At 39.7% G+C, this 24406-nt stretch overlaps 2 protein-coding genes and 1 non-coding gene across 3 annotated transcripts in view; 1 reads left to right on the top strand and 2 right to left on the bottom strand.

Moving 5' to 3' along the window:
* avpr2aa (arginine vasopressin receptor 2a, duplicate a) overlaps positions 1 to 11672 on the bottom strand; it is a 17882-nt gene extending 6210 nt beyond the window's left edge. The window contains exons 1-6 of the mRNA XM_086276106.1: positions 10072 to 11672; positions 9698 to 9796; positions 8778 to 8847; positions 3664 to 4043; positions 713 to 958; positions 425 to 571 (exon numbers count right to left, since the gene is read on the bottom strand). Of these exons, the coding sequence (XP_086132232.1) occupies positions 425 to 571; positions 713 to 958; positions 3664 to 4041 (771 nt within the window). The 5' untranslated portion in view covers positions 4042 to 4043; positions 8778 to 8847; positions 9698 to 9796; positions 10072 to 11672. The remainder of the gene's footprint in view (positions 1 to 424; positions 572 to 712; positions 959 to 3663; positions 4044 to 8777; positions 8848 to 9697; positions 9797 to 10071) is intronic.
* Positions 2090 to 2161, top strand: trnac-gca (transfer RNA cysteine (anticodon GCA)). Its single transcript has one exon. It is a non-coding gene; the product is annotated as a tRNA-Cys (tRNA).
* On the bottom strand, positions 11670 to 24406 carry LOC147304838 (uncharacterized). The gene is made up of 15 exons (XM_086276107.1): positions 22385 to 24406; positions 21661 to 21739; positions 21311 to 21355; positions 20566 to 20610; positions 19313 to 19357; positions 18473 to 18517; positions 17538 to 17582; positions 17148 to 17153; positions 16698 to 16742; positions 15858 to 15902; positions 15016 to 15060; positions 14176 to 14220; positions 13111 to 13240; positions 12817 to 12911; positions 11670 to 12614 (listed from the first exon to the last, which is right to left on the bottom strand). The coding sequence occupies exons 1-15, from the start codon at positions 22507 to 22509 to the stop codon at positions 12603 to 12605; spliced, it is 852 nt and encodes a 283-aa protein (XP_086132233.1). The 5' UTR covers positions 22510 to 24406; the 3' UTR covers positions 11670 to 12602.

Here is a 24406-nt window from a genome sequence, read left to right as displayed (position 1 = left end):
GGATTTGAAATCTGATATTCAAAATAGTGGGAAAAAGGTCCAGAATTCTATGTTTGGCACAGATCTGGTACATTCCTCTCCCTGGCAGGACGTTTTCAGACTGGGCAGACATCTCGGCAGTAGACCTCCAAGTGCTGTGTTAATTAGGGGAAAAAGCTGGAACCTAGAAATATCTTTCCCTAAATAGATCAGGACTGATGGGAGGCACCCCAGAATGTCATATCTGCCTGGGGATGCGACATAACACCAACCACAGTCTCCACAGGTTATTGAACAATGCGTGCCAAATACACTCTTGAAACCAAAACAGCATTTCATTCATGCCACAAGCCTCATTACTGGATAATGTTGCTCTGAACATGTAATCCTATAGTCAACACCCTTTGTGGACAGTGCAGAGTTCAGCCAGTACAACTAGAATTACCTGACAGATGGTGATGATGAGGGCGGGCAGGAGGAAGACAGTTACCGTCATCCAGGTGACGTAGGCTTTCAGCCCCCACAGCTCAGCAAAGTGACCCCAGCACTCGAACTCACCGGGAGCCACTTCTGAGCGAGAGAAGATGAACACCTGACAGAAACAACAAGGGAAAAGTGGTCAGCACACCCACAGACACTGATAATCTGCAGTGATCTCTTGAAGCTAAAAATAGACAAACATCTTGAGTTCTCCTGTGGAAATCAAGCTGCCTGTGTGTTCACCCCTTCCTACCTGCGGTATGCTGAGGATCAGTGCCAGGCCCCAGGCCACCATGACAGGAGTGTTCCAGCGGGACACTGTGCCCCCTCGGTAGGCCTGCAACGGGCAGCAGATGGCATGGTGCCGGTCTACTGTCATGGCAACTATCATATAGGAGGAAGCAAACATGCCAACAATCTGCAAGTACTTGATGGACCGGCATAGCAAATCCGGCCCTTGAAACCTCTCTGTAATGTCCCATATTAGCTGAGGAAGAACCTGAACACACAGATAAAAAGCAGTTATTTTTAAAATAAGTGTTTCTAATATATTCAGCGTATCAACAAGAAGTGCCTGTGCAGCCCAAACCCAATTTAGCACTTTGTCCGAGACTGTTATCTGAAAACTGCTTGAGCACATCAGTAAGCCACACCATGGCACTTAATGACATGTTCTTTACTATCCATGACAAGGGCACTGGGCAAGCCTGTTTTTTCATTTGTTTGTTTTTACCTCAAAAAACACCAAAGATATGGTCATCTACATACGAAAGTAGTTCTAAAACAAAAAAATCATTTATCCTGTTTGAATGATGTTTATAATTGCATTGCACAGCTGGACTGGGAAAAGCTGATCTTTTATATACATATATATATTTGACTGCCATTTTAAGAAATTTGTGCAGCTGAGTCACCGAGAAGCCAACTGGGTAGGAAAGCAGCAGAGACTTCAGAAAGAAATACAGATGCATTTCATTACTGTGAAAAGCCCTGACAGAGCCCTCACTCACTGCAGTGGGTTTTTTAAAGCATCTGAAAACAGACATTAAAGTACACTATAAGGCAGACAGTTTGTACAGTTATTACAAGTTTGAAAGTCAATATTTGGTATGACCAACTTTATTCTTCAACACAGACTGAGGTCTCTTAGTGAAACTTTCTTGTAAATTCTTTAAGTAGTCTACAGGAATAGTTCTCCAGGCTCCAGGATAGTTTCTCATTGGCTGTTTTTCTACCTACGTATGCACTGACAGTGTGCTTCCATGGCGGTATTGAAAAAAATCTGATGGTACTTTTCTGTGTTCATAATTCCATCAATTATGACAAGATCTCCACAAAAGCTCCGACATGTTGTTCAGATGGCTGCAGACACTCGCTGTTGTGCTTCTCTCCTGACCTCCTCCAACAGTACATATTGACATTTTGAACTAAAATTTTAAAATATGGATTTGTCCTTCATTCGTCCTGTTGCCACTGATTTTCGGTTCAGTTCTTGTGTAGTTTGGCACACACCATCCTTTTCTTTCTGTTTCCCTTCCTTAAGAATAACTTCCACTGAGACCATCTCTGATTAGGCTTTGGCAGTATAGTATATGAATCAACTGAAGGGCCAGATGCCTTTATCATTGTGGGGGGTATAGCTTAGTGGTAGAGCATTTGATTGCAGCTCAAGAGGTCTCTGGTTCAATTCCAGATACTCCCTGTGGAAGCTTAAAAAGCCTTTCTTAAAAATGGCTTCTTCACAGCCAGCTTTCCACCGAGATCTTTTTAACAAACAGTAAAAGGCTCATTTGAAGGCTCAGATGCACGTGTCGTCTTTGCTGTTTTGTTTTTTCTTATTTCTTAAGGACACAACTTTGAGATGTTGTTCATCTGCTATTGACTGTTTTTATTTTTTTAGGCCTACTGTTTCATCTTTATCTTCCAGACCTAAATTTTTTTTTACGTTTTATTTTAAGTTCATTTATTAAACACTTTTCACAGACAAGCAGCCTGTGAAATGGAGCGAGACAAAGATTTCACATGCGAGAGCAGTTGGGCAGAAGGAGGCAAGAACCTGACTGATTTTAAAATGTAATTCAGCAGGAGCTATAATTATGGTCTCAGTCTTGTTAGCATTTAAAACAAGGTAATTACTAGAGAGCCAGTCAGTATTCTTTCTGAGTTAAGCTGTGGACTCGGGTGGACAACCTATCAAGCTGAATGTCATCAGCATAGAAATGATAAAAAAAAAAAATGTAATTAAAAAATTGAATAATGGCAGGTAGAGGAAGCATGCAGGAAAAAAAATGGACCCAAAATCCCTTTTTAACCCCACAGGTTAGGGAGGAAATGTTAGAGGTGAACTTGTTTGTTCTAACAGAGAAGTTCCTATCAGAAAAGTAAGAAGTAAATAAGTCTAAAGCACAGCCAAATTCACCAGCCAAAACATGAAGCCTATAAAGCAGGATTTTTATGGTCAATGGTATCAAAGGCTTCACTGAAATCAGGCAAAAATGATTACAGAACAATTCCTCCATCAGAGGCCTTCAACAGCATGGTCTCAGTGGAACGCTACTTTTGAGAGCAAGACTGTAAAGGGTTAAAAATATAAAATTTGCATAGTAAAGATCTGAACTTATTTTCTGCTGTTTTTTCTAATATTTGCTTATAAATAGTCTTTTTTTTTCTTTTTTTTTAATTTTAATTACCACATTCCTTTTAAAAAGGTCAGGTACAAGGACTGGACTGAAATAACTGAAAAAGCCTCCAACGGCCAAAGAAATGCTGCATAACTATTGCTCATGACCACTTTAAAAATTACAGGAAAGTTTGAAGGTCTGGAGGCAAAATAAAAAAGAAATGCACAGTATTTATATTATAGGTATTTTTGTGGAACAGTGTATACAGCTGTAACAGATCCAGACAGTATATAACTCACAATTACATAGTTTAACACAGTTAAGTGAAAAAGAAATTCCCATGGAAGATAAAAATCAATATTAAGATGAGCAAGTTTTCAGTGTGACAAAAATTGTTAAAGATGAAATATTTAGACTTGAATAAAGACTCAAAAAGAAATAAACATGTTTTACTTATGGCAAAAACAAAACAAAACAGGCGTTTAACAAACTGAGACCATTTTGTAAATGTTTGTTTCATCCACTGCTGTGATCTATGTATATTCATGTTGCTATAATGCCTCAAAGAAACCCCTGTACTGACCTGAAAGAAAGCCACCACCAGGTCAGCCACACACAGGTTGACCATGAATATGTGCATCGGCGCGTTGTGCTTCCTCCGCCTCAGAAGCACCCACAACACAAAGCTGTTCCCCAAGGTGGTAAGAGCCAGCACCACCGCAAGCACTGCAATCTCAGCCCGGGCCAAGCCGATATCCCTCACCCTGGGCTGGGGAAGGGTGCGAGGTGTGCTATTGGAGCCATTCTCGGCAAAGATGCCAAAGAAGGATCCCCCACTGTGAGACGTGTTGAATGAGTTCAGTTCAGAAATAAACGAGGAAGAGAAGTTGTTTCTTCCTGTGGGGCCCAGAGCGGAGAGGCCTAACCTATCCCAGTCCGTTTCCAAACTGATGCTTTCCATTCCTGGAAGACAAACAAAGTGTTAATTTGGGAAAGCCAATAAAATCTATTGTTTATAGTTTGTATAAATGATGCTCTGCACAAACACAGTCTGCAGGAGTCAATCTGCTGCAGGGCTGTATGACTGTCCACTAGTGGATTTTGGCCAAGTCCAGATTATTATCAACAGACAATGAAATTGCACTGAATTATTACATCTGTGCATCTTATTGCATTTCCTGCAGTTGCCTAAAAATGCACTGTTCCTTACAGTATTGCTGAGAATCCAAAGCAAAGCACACACAGACTTCTCACATAAGCTGATGCAGATATAAATCACAGGAACTCTTTGTTGTTGGATCATCAGTAACAGTTTCACATCATGTACCACAAATAGCTCCTGTTGGGTAACCTCATCACATTCAACTCAAAGTAATGAGAGCCAGACACTCTGCCAATCATGCAAGTGTAATTATGTCTCAGATTTTAATAATTCTCCTGTCTGTTTGTCCCTCTCCCAAAGCTTCCCATTCGATCTGACGCAAGTCCAGTTTGGTTTATTTTCTTTCTAATTCTTTCTCAAGGTTGATTTGACAGCTTTGCCTCCTATCCCACCACCCTTATTCCTTCACGTCCCCTCTCATAATCATTCTCATCCCATGCTTACCCTTGTACATTCCTGTTTCCCCCTGTTTTTGTTCCCCTCTCTCCAGATTTTCTCTCATGCATCCAGGCGTTCTTTTCTCTTCTCTCTCTCTCCCAATCTAAATTAATTTTACGTTTATTTTTCTTTGCTTATAAATAAATGGCTGAAAAGAACAGAAAGTTGATAGGAATTAGATGACAATTTAAGAAACAGAGTCATGGGATGTAGAGGGCAGCCTTGGTCAAATAAACTGCATGTAGAGTAGCGTCTGAGAAGGGGGGGTGGGCGGTGGTGGAGAGTAGCGATACAGGCGGTGAGGAGAAAGGAGAAAAAAACTGCCCAGAAAAGGTAAAAGAATTGATTTTTGAGGGAGGGTGATTGGATGAGACTAGAGGAGTGGCAAAACATAGCTCCAAGGAGAGATGTGCACTTTTAATTATTTCGCTGTGAGTGATGATTGACACCGTGTTGATGTAATATTTTGACTAATATGCTGTGGAGTGGTCGTATATCTAAATGTGCCACTGAATGGGTGATAAGAGAGCTTCCATTTCTGCCTGATCAGAAGGAAAACGTGAGAATATTGAGCAATTGAATGTGACTATACATAACAAGGTTGTTCTCACTATTACGCTACCACCTAATGACCAGTTAGTAACAGTGGACGCACTCCTGGGTGTGTAAGGACGGCTGAACATACTGTCAAGCTTTACATGCTGGCTTTGCCAGAGGAATGTAATCAGATGAATGCATGACAGGCCTGGCCTGGTTGACTTCTCTTCCCAGCACAAATGTACAGCTGTGGGTGAAAAGAAGAGTATCTCAGTGGGATCATTCCTCAGAAAACAGAAAACTGCTCTCATGATTTGAGTGAATCCCTGCCGCCACACGAGGCAAACACAAGACTGCCATAAATGTCCAAACTAAATCAATCATTTTCTTTTTTTTTTTATTAACATTCCTCTATATTTAAAGGGTTGTATTAGTGGGAAGGTCGGTAGAGGAGAGGATCAGACGTAGCAATAACAGTTGTTTTTTTCATCTTTGTTAATTAAGGGTGTAGACAACAGGGCCCTTTTTCTCTGGGCTTCTTTTTGTTGGTTCTGAGGAGCCTTGTGCCCCTCTCTGTAATTACAGTATAATTCATGAGAAGGTTCTTTGTGCGGCTGCACCCCCAACCTAATTTCATTATATATATATTTCCATGTGATTCGTTTTTGATGTTCAGTCTGTTTTCAAGTATGCCTCGGTGCAGATAAGGTGCAATGGAGTTGTTACAATACCTGGAGTAAAGCTTAACTAAAGCTTTACTCCAGGTACTCAAGAAAGTCAAATAAAAGCATTGAAAACTGCTAAGCAGGAGCAGCTGTTAAGGTCCATCTGTCTGTAGATGACCACTGATGAGTACGTGCTGCATTTCTTTCTTCATAGCAGATTTTTATCTTCAAATTTATGACATTGTTCTGAGAAAATCTGAATCCCTTGTTTACCTAAACTCCCGGATAAGAAAATATGCTGAATGCTCATTTGCATTGCATGTGTATCCAAGAAATCTCAGTGAACTGTCTTCCGATTGCTCAAGCTCATCTACAGGAGACCCATGCATAGCCTGAAACCTGTGCCAGGAGTGCTCTCTGTCATATCATGAAATTTCTCAAACTGAAGCTGCACGATGAAGGTAAATAATGTCTGCAGAACATTGCTGGGTGCAGTTTAATATATTCCAAGCAGACCCCATTATTTCCATCTGTCTGACTGACTTAACACAAGTACAAATTATTCTTTGTGTGCTTGATAGACTGTAGACAGTACTTCTAGTAAAGTATGCTTTCTCTCTGATTGATGATGGAGTCTATCCCTCCCTTGCTTTGCTCTCCAGAGGCAAAGCAGAATGCAACCATCCATTTTCATAACCTCTCCGTGCTGTACTGCTGTCATAGCCACGGGGTTCATGCTCACAGAGCCTCAGGGAAGAAAGGAACATGTAGTTAAAGTGCACAAAAACCATTATAGATAGCATCCACTCACATCTTTCAACATCCGTGTCATCATTTCCAATTGTTCACACGTGTTTTGGTCATTCCCTTTCACAAACTACGATATGTTCAACATATGCCAAGATCCAAATACCAGATGTTTGAGACAAAGTATTTTTAAACCATTCTGAGGTGTGTTAAGGAACGAATGTCGTATAAAACCATGTTTTGATGTCAGTATTACAGTGTGTGACAAAATGCTTTTAAAGGAAGTTGAAAAAAAGGGTGCTATTATCCTTTAAGGCAAGACTTCACCCATTAGACACTCTGAAGGAGGTGCTTGTGCACTTGGTGGTTTAATCCAAACATAATGAAAAAGCCATCACCTCTCTGCCTGTCTTGTCAGCCCCTGGATTAGTTTCCTTTGACCAAGTTGACCGAGTCTGATTAATGAGGACCTCTTTGTTCTCATTACCAGCCGCCCAGACGATCTGTGGCTAATTTCTCCTTCTACTCAGTCTTCCTTCTCTTCTACTTTTTCCATCCGTTACCTGTTATTTTCGCTACACTTTCATCCACCCACTCCATTTCTCTGATTCTGATTCCCTCCTAACCATTCCACCACCTGTGATCACAGACAAAAGAGGAAGCCGCTTCTCCTGCAGAGGAAACTGGCTGTGACATGTTTTTTTGTTTTTGCTTCATTTTAATCACTGTCCCCATTAATTGACTTTGGCAGCAGGAAACAGGATTAAAAAGGTCTGGCCCAATCTGAATTCAAGTCAACTGAAACTAATAAAGCAAGCATTAGATGACAGCGTGTTATATATTTACCTTTGGTTTTCCGCTGTTTTTCCTCAATGTGATTCATGCACGACACAAATGAATCATGTGGGGTCACAGACCGGGCTGCGTGGCATTTCATCTGCATGATAAGGCAGCCACGGCCACGTTTTTCTCTTTAAGCCCCACAAATCTGTAAATTAGATCCCCGCTTGCACCCTCGCTGCGGCATTGATTCACCTCCTGAATGAGTCAGGTCAATGACAGCTAGATAGTTTGTGTATATTTATGCATTTCAGTTTGTGGAGGAACCTGCTGTACTCATTAAAAATCACATTCACGGTTCTCTATTTGAGTACATGTCACTCAGGTTCGCTCTCCAGCTGCAGCTCATATGAGCAATAATACAAATTATTCTTTTACTGTCTTCAACCCCAAACAGCCAAATAAATGATAATTATGCAGGGCCACACCTCATTATACACAGCGATTCAGTCATTGCTTAGATTACAGTCATATTGTATCAGATCAGATCAGGTCAGGTCAGGTCAGTAGACAGAACTCGTGCAGAAGGTCCAAGTCCTCTTATCGTTACTGATAAACCCCGTTCATTAGACCACTGGCTGTTTTTCTTGTTATGTATCATTAACTAGCACACCACCAACAAGTGAACCATTCAAAATGGGACCTTTTTTCACATCACATATAGCTGATAAAATATTCAGAGTATTCCCCCCAAAGATTGGAAAGTGGGGTGCAGTGTTACCACATCAGCTAAAACAGGCCTGGAGTTGATTTGGTCAGAGCTGCAGCACATGATGAAATGAACGCAAGTAAATGATTCCCTGTTAGAGACCAAAGTAAATTGACTGTTAAAATAACCGTGATGATGATTTTTTCCTGATGGAGGCTGCAATCAAGGAAGTTATTATTCCTCCATAATAGTTTGTGTGAGGGAGAAAAAAGAAGAAAACTTTGCGATTTATGGTGGAAAAAACCTTTTTCAATGACTTTGGTTGAGACAAAGAGCTTCCACAAAAAACACGTCTGCCAAAAAGCATTATTTGATTTAACTGACAGACAAGAAAGTTTGGCTTTTGTTGTTGTTGTTCATTTTTAAGTATGGGATCTGTTTTTGATTTAACTTAAACACAATTTTTGATTATTTCTTCACTGTTAGGAGGAAATTTACCATTGTGATAATAAGTTGTGTCAGACAATAAATCAATGACACTTGAATATACAGACGCATGCATGCCGTCCACTCACAGCCTGGGAAAACAAATCTTTTGTTTGTCTAAAGCCCTTTGAGTTTCCTTTAAAAAAAAAACATGTGCAGGGCACGTCTCTTACCTTGTTGTCAGTGCATGGTAAGCATTCTCACGCGTGTCCTTTTCTGTTGGCTTTGCTCTTGTCTTTGCGACTGTGGGACAGAGCATTAAAAGCCATCACTGTTACAGCTCATTTACGTTACAGGCAACAACAGATAACATTAACATCGTGACAGTTCCCCTGAGCTTCTGTAATCTGTGGAAAAACAGGACCACATCCATTTTCAATTAAGCTCTGCAATGACTTACATCTAATCAAGCACAATAACATACATGCTTTATGTTAAGAGAAATGACATCCTGAAAGTAGCTCTGGGAAACAATTAGGTTAGAATGATTTATTCACATTTTTTATTTCTGTTATTTAGAAAATTAGCCTAATTTAATTGCGGCGTTCCATCATTTGGAACAATTTTGTTTAATCAACCCAATAATTTACTACTTTGATTTACAGTCACCAGAGCACTTTTTCAAACAGTTGTACTGTTTCCAAAATATAAGATGTGTGTTTTGTTCCTTTTCTTGTTAAATAAAATATGTAAAATAAATATAATAAAATATATTTTCACTGTCTACAAACATGAAAGTAATATTATTAGATTATTGTATTATTATTAATGAGGAAACATGATTCTAAATACAAATATAAAAGAAACTGATAAAGCTCAGCCTGTTTATTAAAATTCTGCACACTGGGCTTTGATGGCATACTTGAGTTTTGAGCATAAATGAGATACTGTAGCCACACAAAGGCATGACCTCGATTGGGTTGTAAACAAATTGGAGGAATACAATGAGATTAAATTTAAGGCCCTGCTGGAAAGTTTTTCAGACAATGTTGAATAATGATTTAAATAATTAAAATAATTGTACATTTAACATAATAAGTATATGTTTAGCCATCAAATCCAGCAGTCATTATGGACTCAATAAGGTACTTACTTGTTCTACTTCAGTGGTGCATTTCTTTTATATGTCGCTTAATTTTACCCAAATTAATTCTTCTCAATCCATGTCTCTCCTTTTAGCCTCAGCTGAATCCTGAATGAATAAGGCAGCACAGGAATAAAAATCACTCTTCATCAGAGTCAGGTGTTGGTCAGTGTTAACAAAAAGTTCTTTAGGGAGCTCTTTGTTAGTCCTTTGCCTGCTGAGTGTACTCTCCTTGAGGTGTTGTAGTTCATTTGTAGTTCATTTTATTAAAGTAATCCATTTGATAGCCATGCGTGCCCTGGGTCCATTTGCGTCAGGTTATGCTTTTGCAATCTGCTGTGCCTTCACTAGCAGAAATGAATTTGATCTCCGTCCGTTCCTACCTCCCCCCTCTTCCCTCCACAGCTATCTCCTCCTCCTCCTAGGTCAACCAGCTTGTCCGCCAGGACTGAGGGTGGAGCCTGCAACCAGGAGTGGTGCAAGAGAGAGGGAGCGCGAGGGAGAGAGAGAGAGAGAGAGAGAGGGGAAGGGACCTGTTTTGTCATCCATAGCATTGCACTGAAGTATGGTGTCCACTCAATCACTGTGAGTCACTGGCAGACACAACCATCAGTCTTTACGTGCAGAATTCCTTTATATAATATTACAAGTAAGCAGTCCAGAACAGATACCTGCTGATATTATAAAAGAGAATATTCAGCTGTTAATTATAGCTCTAAATCCAGCTTCCCAGACACCCTCAGCTCCATTTCCTTCCCAACCCAACAGTTGAGCCATGTCAAGAGTCCCCACATGTCAGCTGAGGCTCAGACGAACCGCCCACTCTCACATTTGCTCTGTCCGGTCTCACAACAATACTGCCGTCAAAACATAAATCATAGCAAACAACACAATGTGCTAGAGACATATTTGAATTCCCAAAGAGAAAAAACTAAGCGCTGAAATAGCCAAATGTTATAGTTTCCTAGAAAATGTTATTATGAATCGGCAGAACATCTGCCTGCAGAGATGGAGACGCACTTCCTTCGACAGTGTAGAAGAAATTGTAGAAATTCAAAGGAGCTTAATCACCTGAAGTCGCAAATGCTCTCAGGGCAAGGAGGCAAAACATATCGTGGGGCCCAAGATTTATATTAATATCCAACACTCTAAAAAACAGTCACTGACAAAGAAACACACAAAATGCACAACCACATGCACACATTTGATATAATAACATGCATAAGAGCATGAATGTAAGCATCACTGCATACCGTCCAGCTTTGTTAATATTGTTTCAAAACACAACCAGAGAAAGTGAGCGCTGGAGAAAGAGACACAAACACACACTCCTGTGTTCAGGCGTGTTTGTGATACAGAGAGAGAGATGGTTAAGATGGAGAGGTACCACCCCGCCCTGTAGTGATTTATTGCTTGTGTAGTCATTGATACATGCTGCTGGTGTTTTTATTCAAAGCTCTCTCCTGTCCTCTTCCCTTCAATCTGATTTGTTGCTCAAGGACAAGGGCCGAAGTTCCACCCAACTAGGAATGCCGAATGGCTGACTCAGCTGAGCCAACCTCAGGTCCCACCTTTGGCACACAAACACAAGGCTGGAGCACAAAAACAAAACAAAGGTGCTTAAATGCCGTCTTTCAATTTGGATCTCAAGGCTCTCTCGCTCTCACACACTCTCACGCGTGTTGCTAAGAAAATTATGTTGGCCTGCACTCAAACACTCCAAGGTGTACACAATGAGCGAATTCACAAATTCATACTGGCAGCCACTTTAATGCGCAACTTTAAATGAAATAAATCGAGTCCAAAGTGGCAAAGTGATCTTCCCAAAATTATTTTGACATGTAAATTGCAGCTTCCCCTTACTTTCCCCCCAAAAGCTGAAGTTAACAGGACAAACTATAGTGATACGACATTTTGCAAATATTATATCGTTCCAATTCTGTGGCCCTTATGCACACATACAAACACACACACACACACACACACATACGTGTTTTCGTGATATATCAGTACGTATGACAAAAATGTGACAAATGGGAACGTGCCTTTCCGAAGGTCCTAGAGGCATGGGGATCTCAAAAAATTTGACCCATGCTTCCAGGAACACACCCATCTGTTGAGATTTTGGCTAGGGCTAAATTTTGGTCAAACCTGAATTTAATGCTACTTGTGAGGACACTGTCAGGTTTATGTGACTTATGAGTACCATAAGGTCACACACAGATATTTCATGTTTAGGTGAATTGTGAAGCCCATGGAAACACATAATTTTCAAGTATACATGACTTATAAGGACCAGGTAACGGTAGGTTCTGCATTTTTAGCTTGGCTCCTTTTGAGATTACAATATAATAGACATGGATGCACAATAGTAATGCTCATCAGTTGGGTAACTTCTGACAGAAATATCAGACATTTATGTGTTAATAAAACAGTAAATCTGAGCTGTGTAAAGACTTTTAAAAAAAAAAAAAGACATGGGTCAAATGTGGTCAGTCTACTTTTTAAGTCTTGATATTGTAATGCATTAATTCATTTTGTAGTGAATGTTCATGTGAATAAAAACGTGGAACATTATCTGCCTTTTTTATCATTTAATTGCAAAAAGCACCCAGCATAAACCACAGATTTATGAGTAAGAACAATGCAATACAGAAAACTGCAATACTGACATAACTGTGGAAGTAACAAAGTATCTCTCTTGCTTGTTTCTTTTTTTCTTGCATCTTTCTTTTAATGCTATGATCCTGTTGTGGCTGTAGTACCTTATGACAACCCAGTCTCTGCCTTTCAGAGCTGCCGGCTCTGCTTGGAGGCAGCAGTCACATTCCTTTTTACCTGGTACTTTGCAGCTTTTTATGAAGTGAAACATGCCGCTCAGCAACCTTCACTTCATCATTTGTCCACTTGCTTCTCACCGTCCCAGCTGTCATAAATGGAAACAAAAGAAAATATCTTAATGTGAATGCAAGAAAAGATAGAAAATATTCTAGTTTATAATGTGAATACAAAATGTTCTTAAACCTTGCTTTCTACTGGAGCACTTTAAAGGAGCAATAAGCACAATTCATCATACTTAGGTTGAAGGAATTAAAAATGACTATGTGAAGAACTAGAGGTGTAATTACATCTGGAGTACAGCATGAAGTCACAATCCCTCTCTCTGTGTTGATCTCCAGCCATAGACTTTGGTTTGGTTCACAGGCAGTGCAAAACAGCACACCTAGCAGTGAAAAGATATTGCTTATTGCTCCTTTAAGGATGCTTGGAATGAACCATTTGAAGTGCTGTGTTCTGCTGGGAATCAAATAAGATGAAATGATTTATGATAAAAGCTCTGAATAGTGTCATGTCTGAAAACAAACTTGTTCTTTGATCACAAGTATATTAACCTAAAACATTTTGTATTTGGGTGCCTTTACCCCTTCTTGGTGAAGTGTTGCTAATGTTTTTGTTGTCCAGGGTGATTGAGGCAGAGGTGCCCTTCATGTTGTCCAGGGCAGCTGAGTAAAGCGTGTGGCTTGGAACCCCCGGAATACTTGGTCCTTGAGCCTTTGAAAAGTAACAGTGAAATATGAGAATCAATGCATGCAATAGGTCTGTTTGCTTTTTTCTCTGCATTGTAGGCAAAGTCAGCGTTGGGCAGTGTGTAATTCTACATTAAGGGGCTAAGGGGCGATCGTGGCTCAAGAGTTGTAATCAGAAGGTTGCCGGTTCGAGCCCCAGCTCCGACAGTCTCGGTCGTTGTGTCCTTGGGAAAGACACTTCACCTGTTGCCTACTGGTGGTGGTCAGAGGGCCCGGTGGCGCCAGTGTCCGGCAGCCTCGCCTCTGTCAGTGCGCCCCAGGGTGGCTGTGGCTACAATGTAGCTGCCATCACCAGTGTGTGAATGTCTGTGTGAATGGGTGGATGACTGGATGTGTAAAGCGCTTTGGGGTCCTTAGGGACTAGTAAAGCGCTATATAAATATAGGATATTTACCATTTGATATGAATATTTTACATGTGAACATAATCTACTAATAATACTCATCACAGTGTGATTGTTTGAAATCGGATAGAGTGTTATTATCTTCATGACAAACATCCCTGCTGTTCAGTTTCAATGTAACACAAACTAGAGTTGTTGGTTCTACCAATTGAGAAAGGCTAAAAACAAAAAAACAAATTCATGTCCTTCACAGCTTAAAACAATCTGAGGACAATGTAACACAGAAATATCAAATTTAGTAGGAATAAAGATCAAGCTGATGCTTTAAAGGGAAAGTTAGGACTAACAAATGATATGCCAATTTCTTTCTCCTAAGATGTTCACAAACAAGTAATGCTAATGTTGAATATGGGAAACTTTCAATCAAACTGATTATTTTAATATAATCAAAGGGCACTTAATTTATGCACTAGGCCCAACTGACACATATACTTGATGCCAAATACAAAAAAATAATGTGTAACCTGTTGGAAGAATGAAGTGGGTGTGTCACTCACCAATTGGTCTGAAGGAGGTTGAGACAGGACCTCGGCACTTGGTGTCTGCAACAAAAGACAACAATATAACGTCAGAAACATTCTCTAGTATAAATCCCGACTATTTAATTAACTACAGATCATATTTGTATCAGTGAATATTATTACAGAAGGATCTGACTTCCTTATACCAGATTCTATAGAAACTTAACACTGTACGGTTCTGCTACCCAACGATATGAGGACAGTGTAACACACACTAGAGTTGTTGGTCCTACCACATGAGGAAGGCAACTGAAACACACTCCTGTCCTTCACAGCTTAAAACAATATGAGGACAGTGTAACACACACACTACAATCACTGGTCCTACCATATGAGGACTTCTACTTAAACACACTCCTGTCCTTCACAGCTTAAAACAATATGAGGACATGACGACTGAACACATGTAGAGTTCACATTCCTGACTTCTAACTTCTCCTGCTGTTGTCAATAAAAGCTCTAAACCCAACACTGATGTACAGCCATCTATTTCCCCAGAAATTAAATCATGTAAACTGATCAGCAGGAGCTTATTTTGACAAAAACATGTGTAAAACGACAAAAATATCAAATTTTGTCAGAATAAAGATCAAGCTGATGCTTTAAGGGAAAGTTTGGACTAACAAATGGTATAGACAATTACTTTATCCTAATGCTAATGTTGGTTTTGGTTAACTTCGACTAAAACTGATTGTTTTAGTACAATTAAAGTGCATTTCATTTATGCACTAGGCCCAACTGACACATATACTTGATGCCAAATACAAAAAAATAATGTGTAACCTGTTGGAAGAATGAAGTGGGTGTGTCACTCACCAATTGGTCTGAAGGAGGTTGAGACAGGACCTCGGCACTTGGTGTCTGCAACAAAAGACAACAATATAACGTCAGAAACATTCTCTAGTATAAATCCCGACTATTTAATTAACTACAGATCATATTTGTATCAGTGAATATTATTACAGAAGGATCTGACTTCCTTATACCAGATTCTATAGAAACTTAACACTGTACGGTTCTGCTACCCAACGATATGAGGACATTGTAACACACACTAGAGTTGTTGGTCCTACCACATGAGGAAGGCAACTGAAACACACTCCTGTCCTTCACAGCTTAAAACAATATGAGGACAGTGTAACACACACACACTACAATCACTGGTCCTACCATATGAGGACTTCTACTTAAACACACTCCTGTCCTTCACAGCTTAAAACAATATGAGGACATGACGACTGAACACATGTAGAGTTCACATTCCTGACTTCTAACTTCTCCTGCTGTTGTCAATAAAAGCTCTAAACCCAACACTGATGTACAGCCATCTATTTCCCCAGAAATTAAATCATGTAAACTGATCAGCGGGAGCTTATTTTGACAAAAACATGTGTAAAACGACAAAAATATCAAATTTTGTCAGAATAAAGATCAAGCTGATGCTTTAAGGGAAAGTTTGGACTAACAAATGGTATAGACAATTACTTTATCCTAATGCTAATGTTGGTTTTGGTTAACTTCGACTAAAACTGATTGTTTTAGTACAATTAAAGTGCATTTCATTTATGCACTAGGCCCAACTGACACATATACTTGATGCCAAATACAAAAAAATAATGTGTAACCTGTTGGAAGAATGAAGTGGGTGTGTCACTCACCAATTGGTCTGAAGGAGGTTGAGGCAGGACCTCGGCACTTGGTGTCTGCAACAAAAGACAACAATATAACGTCAGAAACATTCTCTAGTATAAATCCCGACTATTTAATTAACTACAGATCATATTTGTATCAGTGAATATTATTACAGAAGGATCTGACTTCCTTATACCAGATTCTATAGAAACTTAACACTGTACGGTTCTGCTACCCAACGATATGAGGACAGTGTAACACACACTAGAGTTGTTGGTCCTACCACATGAGGAAGGCAACTGAAACACACTCCTGTCCTTCACAGCTTAAAACAATATGAGGACAGTGTAACACACACACTACAATCACTGGTCCTACCATATGAGGACTTCTACTTAAACACACTCCTGTCCTTCACAGCTTAAAACAATATGAGGACATGACGACTGAACACATGTAGAGTTCACATTCCTGACTTCTAACTTCTCCTGCTGTTGTCAATAAAAGCTCTAAACCCAACACTGATGTACAGCCATCTATTTCCCCAGAAATTAAATCATGTAAACTGATCAGCGGGAGCTTATTTTGACAAAAACATGTGTAAAACGACAAAAATATCAAATTTTGTCAGAATAAAGATCAAGCTGATGCTTTAAGGGAAAGTTTGGACTAACAAATGGTATAGACAATTACTTTATCCTAATGCTAATGTTGGTTTTGGTTAACTTCGACTAAAACTGATTGTTTTAGTACAATTAAAGTGCATTTCATTTATGCACTAGGCCCAACTGACACATATACTTGATGCCAAATACAAAAAAATAATGTGTAACCTGTTGGAAGAATGAAGTGGGTGTGTCACTCACCAATTGGTCTGAAGGAGGTTGAGGCAGGACCTCGGCACCTGGTGTCTGCAACAAAAGACAACAATATAACGTCAGAAACATTCTCTAGTATAAATCCCGACTATTTAATTAACTACAGATCATATTTGTATCAGTGAATATTATTACAGAAGGATCTGACTTCCTTATACCAGATTCTATAGAAACTTAACACTGTACGGTTCTGCTACCCAACGATATGAGGACAGTGTAACACACACTAGAGTTGTTGGTCCTACCACATGAGGAAGGCAACTGAAACACACTCCTATCCTTCACAGCTTAAAACAATATGAGGACAGTGTAACACACACACTACAATCACTGGTCCTACCATATGAGGACTTCTACTTAAACACACTCCTGTCCTTCAATGCTTAAAACAATATGAGGACATGACGACTGAACACATGTAGAGTTCACATTCCTGACCTCTAACTTCTCCTGCTGTTGTCAATAAAAGCTCTAAACCCAACACTGATGTACAGCCATCTATTTCCCCAGAAATTAAATCATGTAAACTGATCAGCGGGAGCTTATTTTGACAAAAACATGTGTAAAACGACAAAAATATCAAATTTTGTCAGAATAAAGATCAAGCTGATGCTTTAAGGGAAAGTTTGGACTAACAAATGGTATAGACAATTACTTTATCCTAATGCTAATGTTGGTTTTGGTTAACTTCGACTAAAACTGATTGTTTTAGTACAATTAAAGTGCATTTCATTTATGCACTAGGCCCAACTGACACATATACTTGATGCCAAATACAAAAAAATAATGTGTAACCTGTTGGAAGAATGAAATGGGTGTGTCACTCACCAATTGGTCTGAAGGAGGTTGAGGCAGGACCTCGGCACTTGGTGTCTGCAACAAAAGACAACAATATAACGTCAGAAACATTCTCTAGTATAAATCCCGACTATTTAATTAACTACAGATCATATTTGTATCAGTGAATATTATTACAGAAGGATCTGACTTCCTTATACCAGATTCTATAGAAACTTAACACTGTACGGTTCTGCTACCCAACGATATGAGGACAGTGTAACACACACTAGAGTTGTTGGTCCTACCACATGAGGAAGGCAACTGAAACACACTCCTGTCCTTCACAGCTTAAAACAATATGAGGACAGTGTAACACACACACTACAATCACTGGTCCTACCATATGAGGACTTCTACTTAAACACACTCCTGTCCTTCACAGCTTAAAACAATATGAGGACAGTGTAACACACACACTACAATCACTGGTCCTACCATATGAGGACTTCTACTTAAACACACTCCTGTCCTTCACAGCTTAAAACAATATGAGGACATGACGACTGAACACATGTAGAGTTCACATTCCTGACTTCTAACTTCTCCTGCTGTTGTCAATAAAAGCTCTAAACCCAACACTGATGTACAGCCATCTATTTCCCCAGAAATTAAATCATGTAAACTGATCAGCGGGAGCTTATTTTGACAAAAACATGTGTAAAACGACAAAAATATCAAATTTTGTCAGAATAAAGATCAAGCTGATGCTTTAAGGGAAAGTTTGGACTAACAAATGGTATAGACAATTACTTTATCCTAATGCTAATGTTGGTTTTGGTTAACTTCGACTAAAACTGATTGTTTTAGTACAATTAAAGTGCATTTCATTTATGCACTAGGCCCAACTGACACATATACTTGATGCCAAATACAAAAAAATAATGTGTAACCTGTTGGAAGAATGAAGTGGGTGTGTCACTCACCAACTGGTCTGAAGGAGGTTGAGGCAGGACCTCGGCACCTGGTGTCTGCAACAAAAGACAACAATATAACGTCAGAAACATTCTCTAGTATAAATCCCGACTATTTAATTAACTACAGATCATATTTGTATCAGTGAATATTATTACAGAAGGATCTGACTTCCTTATACCAGATTCTATAGAAACTTAACACTGTACGGTTCTGCTACCCAACGATATGAGGACAGTGTAACACACACTAGAGTTGTTGGTCCTACCACATGAGGAAGGCAACTGAAACACACTCCTGTCCTTCACAGCTTAAAACAATATGAGGACAGTGTAACACACACACTACAATCACTGGTCCTACCATATGAGGACTTCTACTTAAACACACTCCTGTCCTTCACAGCTTAAAACAATATGAGGACATGACGACTGAACACATGTAGAGTTCACATTCCTGACCTCTAACTTCTCCTGCTGTTGTCAATAAAAGCTCTAAACCCAACACTGATGTACAGCCATCTATTTCCCCAGAAATTAAATCATGTAAACTGATCAGCGGGAGCTTATTTTGACAAAAACATGTGTAAAACGACAAAAATATCAAATTTTGTCAGAATAAAGATCAAGCTGATGCTTTAAGGGAAAGTTTGGACTAACAAATGGTATAGACAATTACTTTATCCTAATGCTAATGTTGGTTTTGGTTAACTTCGACTAAAACTGATTGTTTTAGTACAATTAAAGTGCATTTCATTTATGCACTAGGCCCAACTGACACATATACTTGATGCCAAATACAAAAAAATAATGTGTAACCTGTTGGAAGAATGAAGTGGGTGTGTCACTCACACACTGGTCTGAAGGAGGTTGAGGCAGGACCTCGGCACCTGGTGTCTGCAACAAAAGACAACAATATAACGTCAGAAACATTCTCTAGTATAAATCCCGACTATTTAACCCTCGTTTTACCCTAGCGAAAAAAGGGACCCGCTTGGGTAACTTTGGATTTTTGATTCTCAATATATCAGTCATTTTAAAGACTAGTTGCATGAAACTTGGCCAGGATGTGTGTTTTAGGATTATTTTTGAAATTCAATGATCCCCTCTATGGTGTGGTGTATAGTAAAGAAGATTCACATATGTACTACCTCCTTTTACCCTTGTATCCGTTTGGGCCCCATTGACTCCCATTATAATCACATATTTTCGATATACTGTAATCCTGACATGCGATAATGCCTTTCTCGTGAATACCTAATGGATCTAAGCCTCAGCCTTCAAAATAAAGGAAAAATAGGTTTTGGATCAAATGAGCACAATATTAGGTACAGCACCACCATAGACATTTTCAGTGCTTTTGAATGGAGGACATGGTTATCTTACTATGCAAAATACATGACAATAAAACAGCTGACCACCATAAAATAGTCTTGATGTAGTGGAACTGATATAAGAGAGTGGTGTGAATGTGATTGAGAATATATATATATATACTGTGTGTGTCGGTCACAAACAAAACGGCCCGTAGAGCCGCCTCCTTGAAGTGAACAACGGGAGCCTGCTCCGTTTTTTTCCTCCTTTCTCTGAACCTCTGTCAATGTTATTTTGCTTCACTTTGCACATGAGCCTTGTTTTTGCCCTCAGCAGAGAGGGGAGGGGTGCAAAAGCAGCCACGTGTTTGTTGAGCAGAGGGGGGAGGGGTGCAAAAGCAGCCACGTGTTTGCAGAGCAGAGGGGGAGGGGTGCAAAAACAGCCACCTGTTTGCTGAGCAGAGGGGGGGAGGGGCAGTCGTTACTCTCCCAGTGGCATCTCAACAGAGCCGGAGGGAGAGAGAGAGATCGTTTTGGATTCAAGTGCACACTTGAAGTCTGTGAGAATAGTTTGCAGCCTTGTCTTACTAGTCATTTCTGCACAGACGCCACTAAATGCACAGACTCACGCACACACAACACGAAGCGCACGGTCAATTTAGGGGAGCTTGGAAGCTGTGCTCATCGTGCAAACAGCGCGTTATTATCGTAACGGCTGCAAAAGTTAGGATATGTCCTGTCTGCAACATCCATCTTCACCTGTTGGAAGAATGAAGTGGGTGTGTCACTCACCAATTGGTCTGAAGGAGGTTGAGGCAGGACCTCGGCACTTGGTGTCTGCAACAAAAGACAACAATATAACGTCAGAAACATTCTCTAGTATAAATCCCGACTATTTAATTAACTACAGATCATATTTGTATCAGTGAATATTATTACAGAAGGATCTGACTTCCTTATACCAGATTCTATAGAAACTTAACACTGTACGGTTCTGCTACCCAACGATATGAGGACATTGTAACACACACTAGAGTTGTTGGTCCTACCACATGAGGAAGGCAACTGAAACACACTCCTGTCCTTCACAGCTTAAAACAATATGAGGACATGACGACTGAACACATGTAGAGTTCACATTCCTGACCTCTAACTTCTCCTGCTGTTGTCAATAAAAGCTCTAAACCCAACACTGATGTACAGCCATCTATTTCCCCAGAAATTAAATCATGTAAACTGATCAGCGGGAGCTTATTTTGACAAAAACATGTGTAAAACGACAAAAATATCAAATTTTGTCAGAATAAAGATCAAGCTGATGCTTTAAGGGAAAGTTTGGACTAACAAATGGTATAGACAATTACTTTATCCTAATGCTAATGTTGGTTTTGGTTAACTTCGACTAAAACTGATTGTTTTAGTACAATTAAAGTGCATTTCATTTATGCACTAGGCCCAACTGACACATATACTTGATGCCAAATACAAAAAAATAATGTGTAACCTGTTGGAAGAATGAAGTGGGTGTGTCACTCACCAATTGGTCTGAAGGAGGTTGAGACAGGACCTCGGCACCTGGTGTCTGCAACAAAAGACAACAATATAACGTCAGAAACATTCTCTAGTATAAATCCCGACTATTTAATTAACTACAGATCATATTTGTATCAGTGAATATTATTACAGAAGGATCTGACTTCCTTATACCAGATTCTATAGAAACTTAACACTGTACGGTTCTGCTACCCAACGATATGAGGACAGTGTAACACACACTAGAGTTGTTGGTCCTACCACATGAGGAAGGCAACTGAAACACACTCCTGTCCTTCACAGCTTAAAACAATATGAGGACAGTGTAACACACACTACAATCACTGGTCCTACCATATGAGGACTTCTACTTTCCTGTTGGAGGTTGAGACACGACAGAGGGACAGCAGGGTAGTAGCTTGCACAAATGATTCTATTGACACAACAGGGAAGTGAGATTAATGAACTGAACGCAACAGACTCTTTCAAAATAAAACAGGAAACATGGCATGAAAATACAAACGTGGTAATATACAGCCCTAACATAAACTCCTTAAAACGATATTAATAACGTTAAGCCAAACTCAACTAACCCGCCATTAAACATAAGAAACTCAAAAACCTTAGAATAACATCAGAAACGCTGGGCCAGAGACCCAGACCGTGAGCAAATAACTATAATATTATTGATTTGTGCTGAATAAGAAAACATTAATATTATCATTTAAATCCCCCCAAGCATATCTTGTGTTGAAAAAAAAAAGTGTGTTGCAGTTAGCTACACTGAGCTTAGACTGACTGTCTCTGCAGTTGAAGATGCAGAGCACATGCAAGGCCGCAGGTCCCTTTAACTCCGGTGGGAATTTAAAAACAGTTAAATTTAACTTCTAATATCTATTGTTAAAGATAAATCTTAAGTAATTTTTTAGCATTTATCATCATTCACCACTTTCAATTTGTTCAAATCGGTTGTGTATTGTTTTAATTCCGTTTAACTAACCTTAATTAGCTTGTTAAACATACAACTTTACCTCGCGGAGCTTTCGTCGACGCATGGATATCAAAGGTAAATACATACCTCAAGATAAATCTCTCCTGAGTGCTGAAGGTCCCGGATGTGCCGTTCACGCAGAGCTCCGGCGAGTTTGTATCTTGCCGTGACCAGCAGCTCTTTGGTTGACGCTTTCGAACAATCAGATGCATCTTTACTCACTTTTTGACCAATCAGAGACGTCGTTCTATGCTCCACTGACGAAATGCTGCATCCTCTCACCAGCCACGGTCTCTCCTCGTCCATTTAACAACAAAAACACAGCAACACGTGCTGGATTTGAGGTAGGAACACTTGAGAACTGTCACAATGTTTTGCAAACTGCTGTTACAGTTAATTTCGTTCCGTTAATTTGTTTGGTTCCTATTCTGAAGTAACACTTAATACACATGGGGTTAGCTTGCTGGTCTAGTTTAAGTTAGCATGGGCATGCTGTTCACTGATAGAGTAAGGCTAAAATTGTCCTGATATTGTCAGTGTGTTATCATAAACATGCAGCACCCCTAGACCCCCAAGTTAAAATACAGATAATAGATAAGCAATTTAAGAAAATAAGTATAATGTGTATAATAAATGATTTTACTGTCACTTTCCTGGGTCTGTTGACCCAGCGTTTTAAGTTTTAGTTTGTTTAGATGTCGATGTTTATTTATAAGTTCTTTAGGTTTGCTAAGTTCATTTGTTTATTAGATTACCCTTGTGATGTCTGTTTTATTGGGAAAGTCTTTGTCCTAAATGCAGTGAGTCTAGTTTTGTTTCCCCTTGTCCCAGCTGTTCCTCATCCCCTCATTATCTCTCTGTGTACTTGCAGTGGCTTGCAAAAGTATTCGTCCCTCTTTTCCACATTTTGTCACATTACTGCCACAAACACAAATTGTCATGGTCCTGGGTCGGTGACCCAGCGCTTTTAGTTTATTATTATGATGATGATGATGATGATTATTATTGTTTGAGTTCTATGTGTTATATTTGGTCTGCCTCTGAGTCTGTGTCTCTGTCTATGCTGTCACCCCGTCTGTTTGTGAATCTGTCTGTTTAGTTCTGTGTCTTGTTTGGTTCCCCGTGTCTGAGTTTCCTGTTTTATTGTGAAGGTCTCTGTCTGATGTGAGTGTGTTCAGTTTACGTTTCCCCTGTCCCGTCAGCTCTGATTCCTCCCAGCCGTGTTGCCCTCCTGTCTCTCATCCCCTGATTACTGGTGTGTGTATTTAAGCCCTGTGTGTTCTCCTGCCTGTTACTCGGTGTCCTGCTCGGCGGCTGCCGCGCATCCCTTTGTCGTATGCACCCAGGTCTGTTATTTTAGTTCTTCCCAGTTTAGGTGTCTTCAGTTATTTGTCATGCCCCACTGCTTGTTTGCCACTACACCTTGTAAATAAACTTCACTAGCATTTTCATCCACTGCTTGCATCTTGGGTCCTCCTTCCTCCACACCACACGGCTCGCCTTCCCAGCCGTGACACAAATCAATTTTAATGGAATCCAATTGCAGCAAAAGGTGGTTCTACAAAGTATTGACTCAGGGGGCTGAATAATTGCGCACACCCCACTTTTCAGTTATTTATTTGTAAAAAATGTTTGGAATCATGTATGATTTTTGTTCCACTTCTCACGTGTACACCACTTTGTATTGGTCTTTCACGTGGAATTCCAATAAAATTGATTCATGTTTGTGGCTGTAATGTGCCAAAATGTGGGAAAGTTAAAGGGGGCCGAATACTTTTGCAAGCCACTGTAAGTCCTGTCCTCATTTGTTCAGTGTCAGGTCATCTGTTGTCTTTGGTGCCACGTTTCCATGTTCCAGGTATCTTTGTATCCATGTCAGGTTTCATGGTTTGTTTGTTTTTTTTTTTAATAAAAAATATTTTCCCCAGGTTAGGTTATTGTTTAGCTTCACCTCTGCCTTTTGTTTTGTAATCTTTTAATTTCAATTCAATTTTATTTATATAGCGCCAAATCACAACAACAATCGCCTGAAGGCGCTTTATATTGTACAGTAGATCGCACAATAATAGATACAGAGAAAAACCCAACAATCATAGGACCACCTATGAG

Source organism: Aulonocara sp. 'chitande type north' Nkhata Bay, linkage group LG20 (genome assembly GCF_057382095.1).
Source record: "Aulonocara sp. 'chitande type north' Nkhata Bay isolate Kocher_YH1m ecotype deep benthic linkage group LG20, A_spYH_male_GT1.1, whole genome shotgun sequence".
NCBI classification, from domain to species: domain Eukaryota; kingdom Metazoa; phylum Chordata; class Actinopteri; order Cichliformes; family Cichlidae; genus Aulonocara; species Aulonocara sp. 'chitande type north' Nkhata Bay.
The sequence above is the reverse complement of the archived record's forward strand: the minus strand, read 5'-3'. Positions and strand labels throughout refer to the sequence as shown.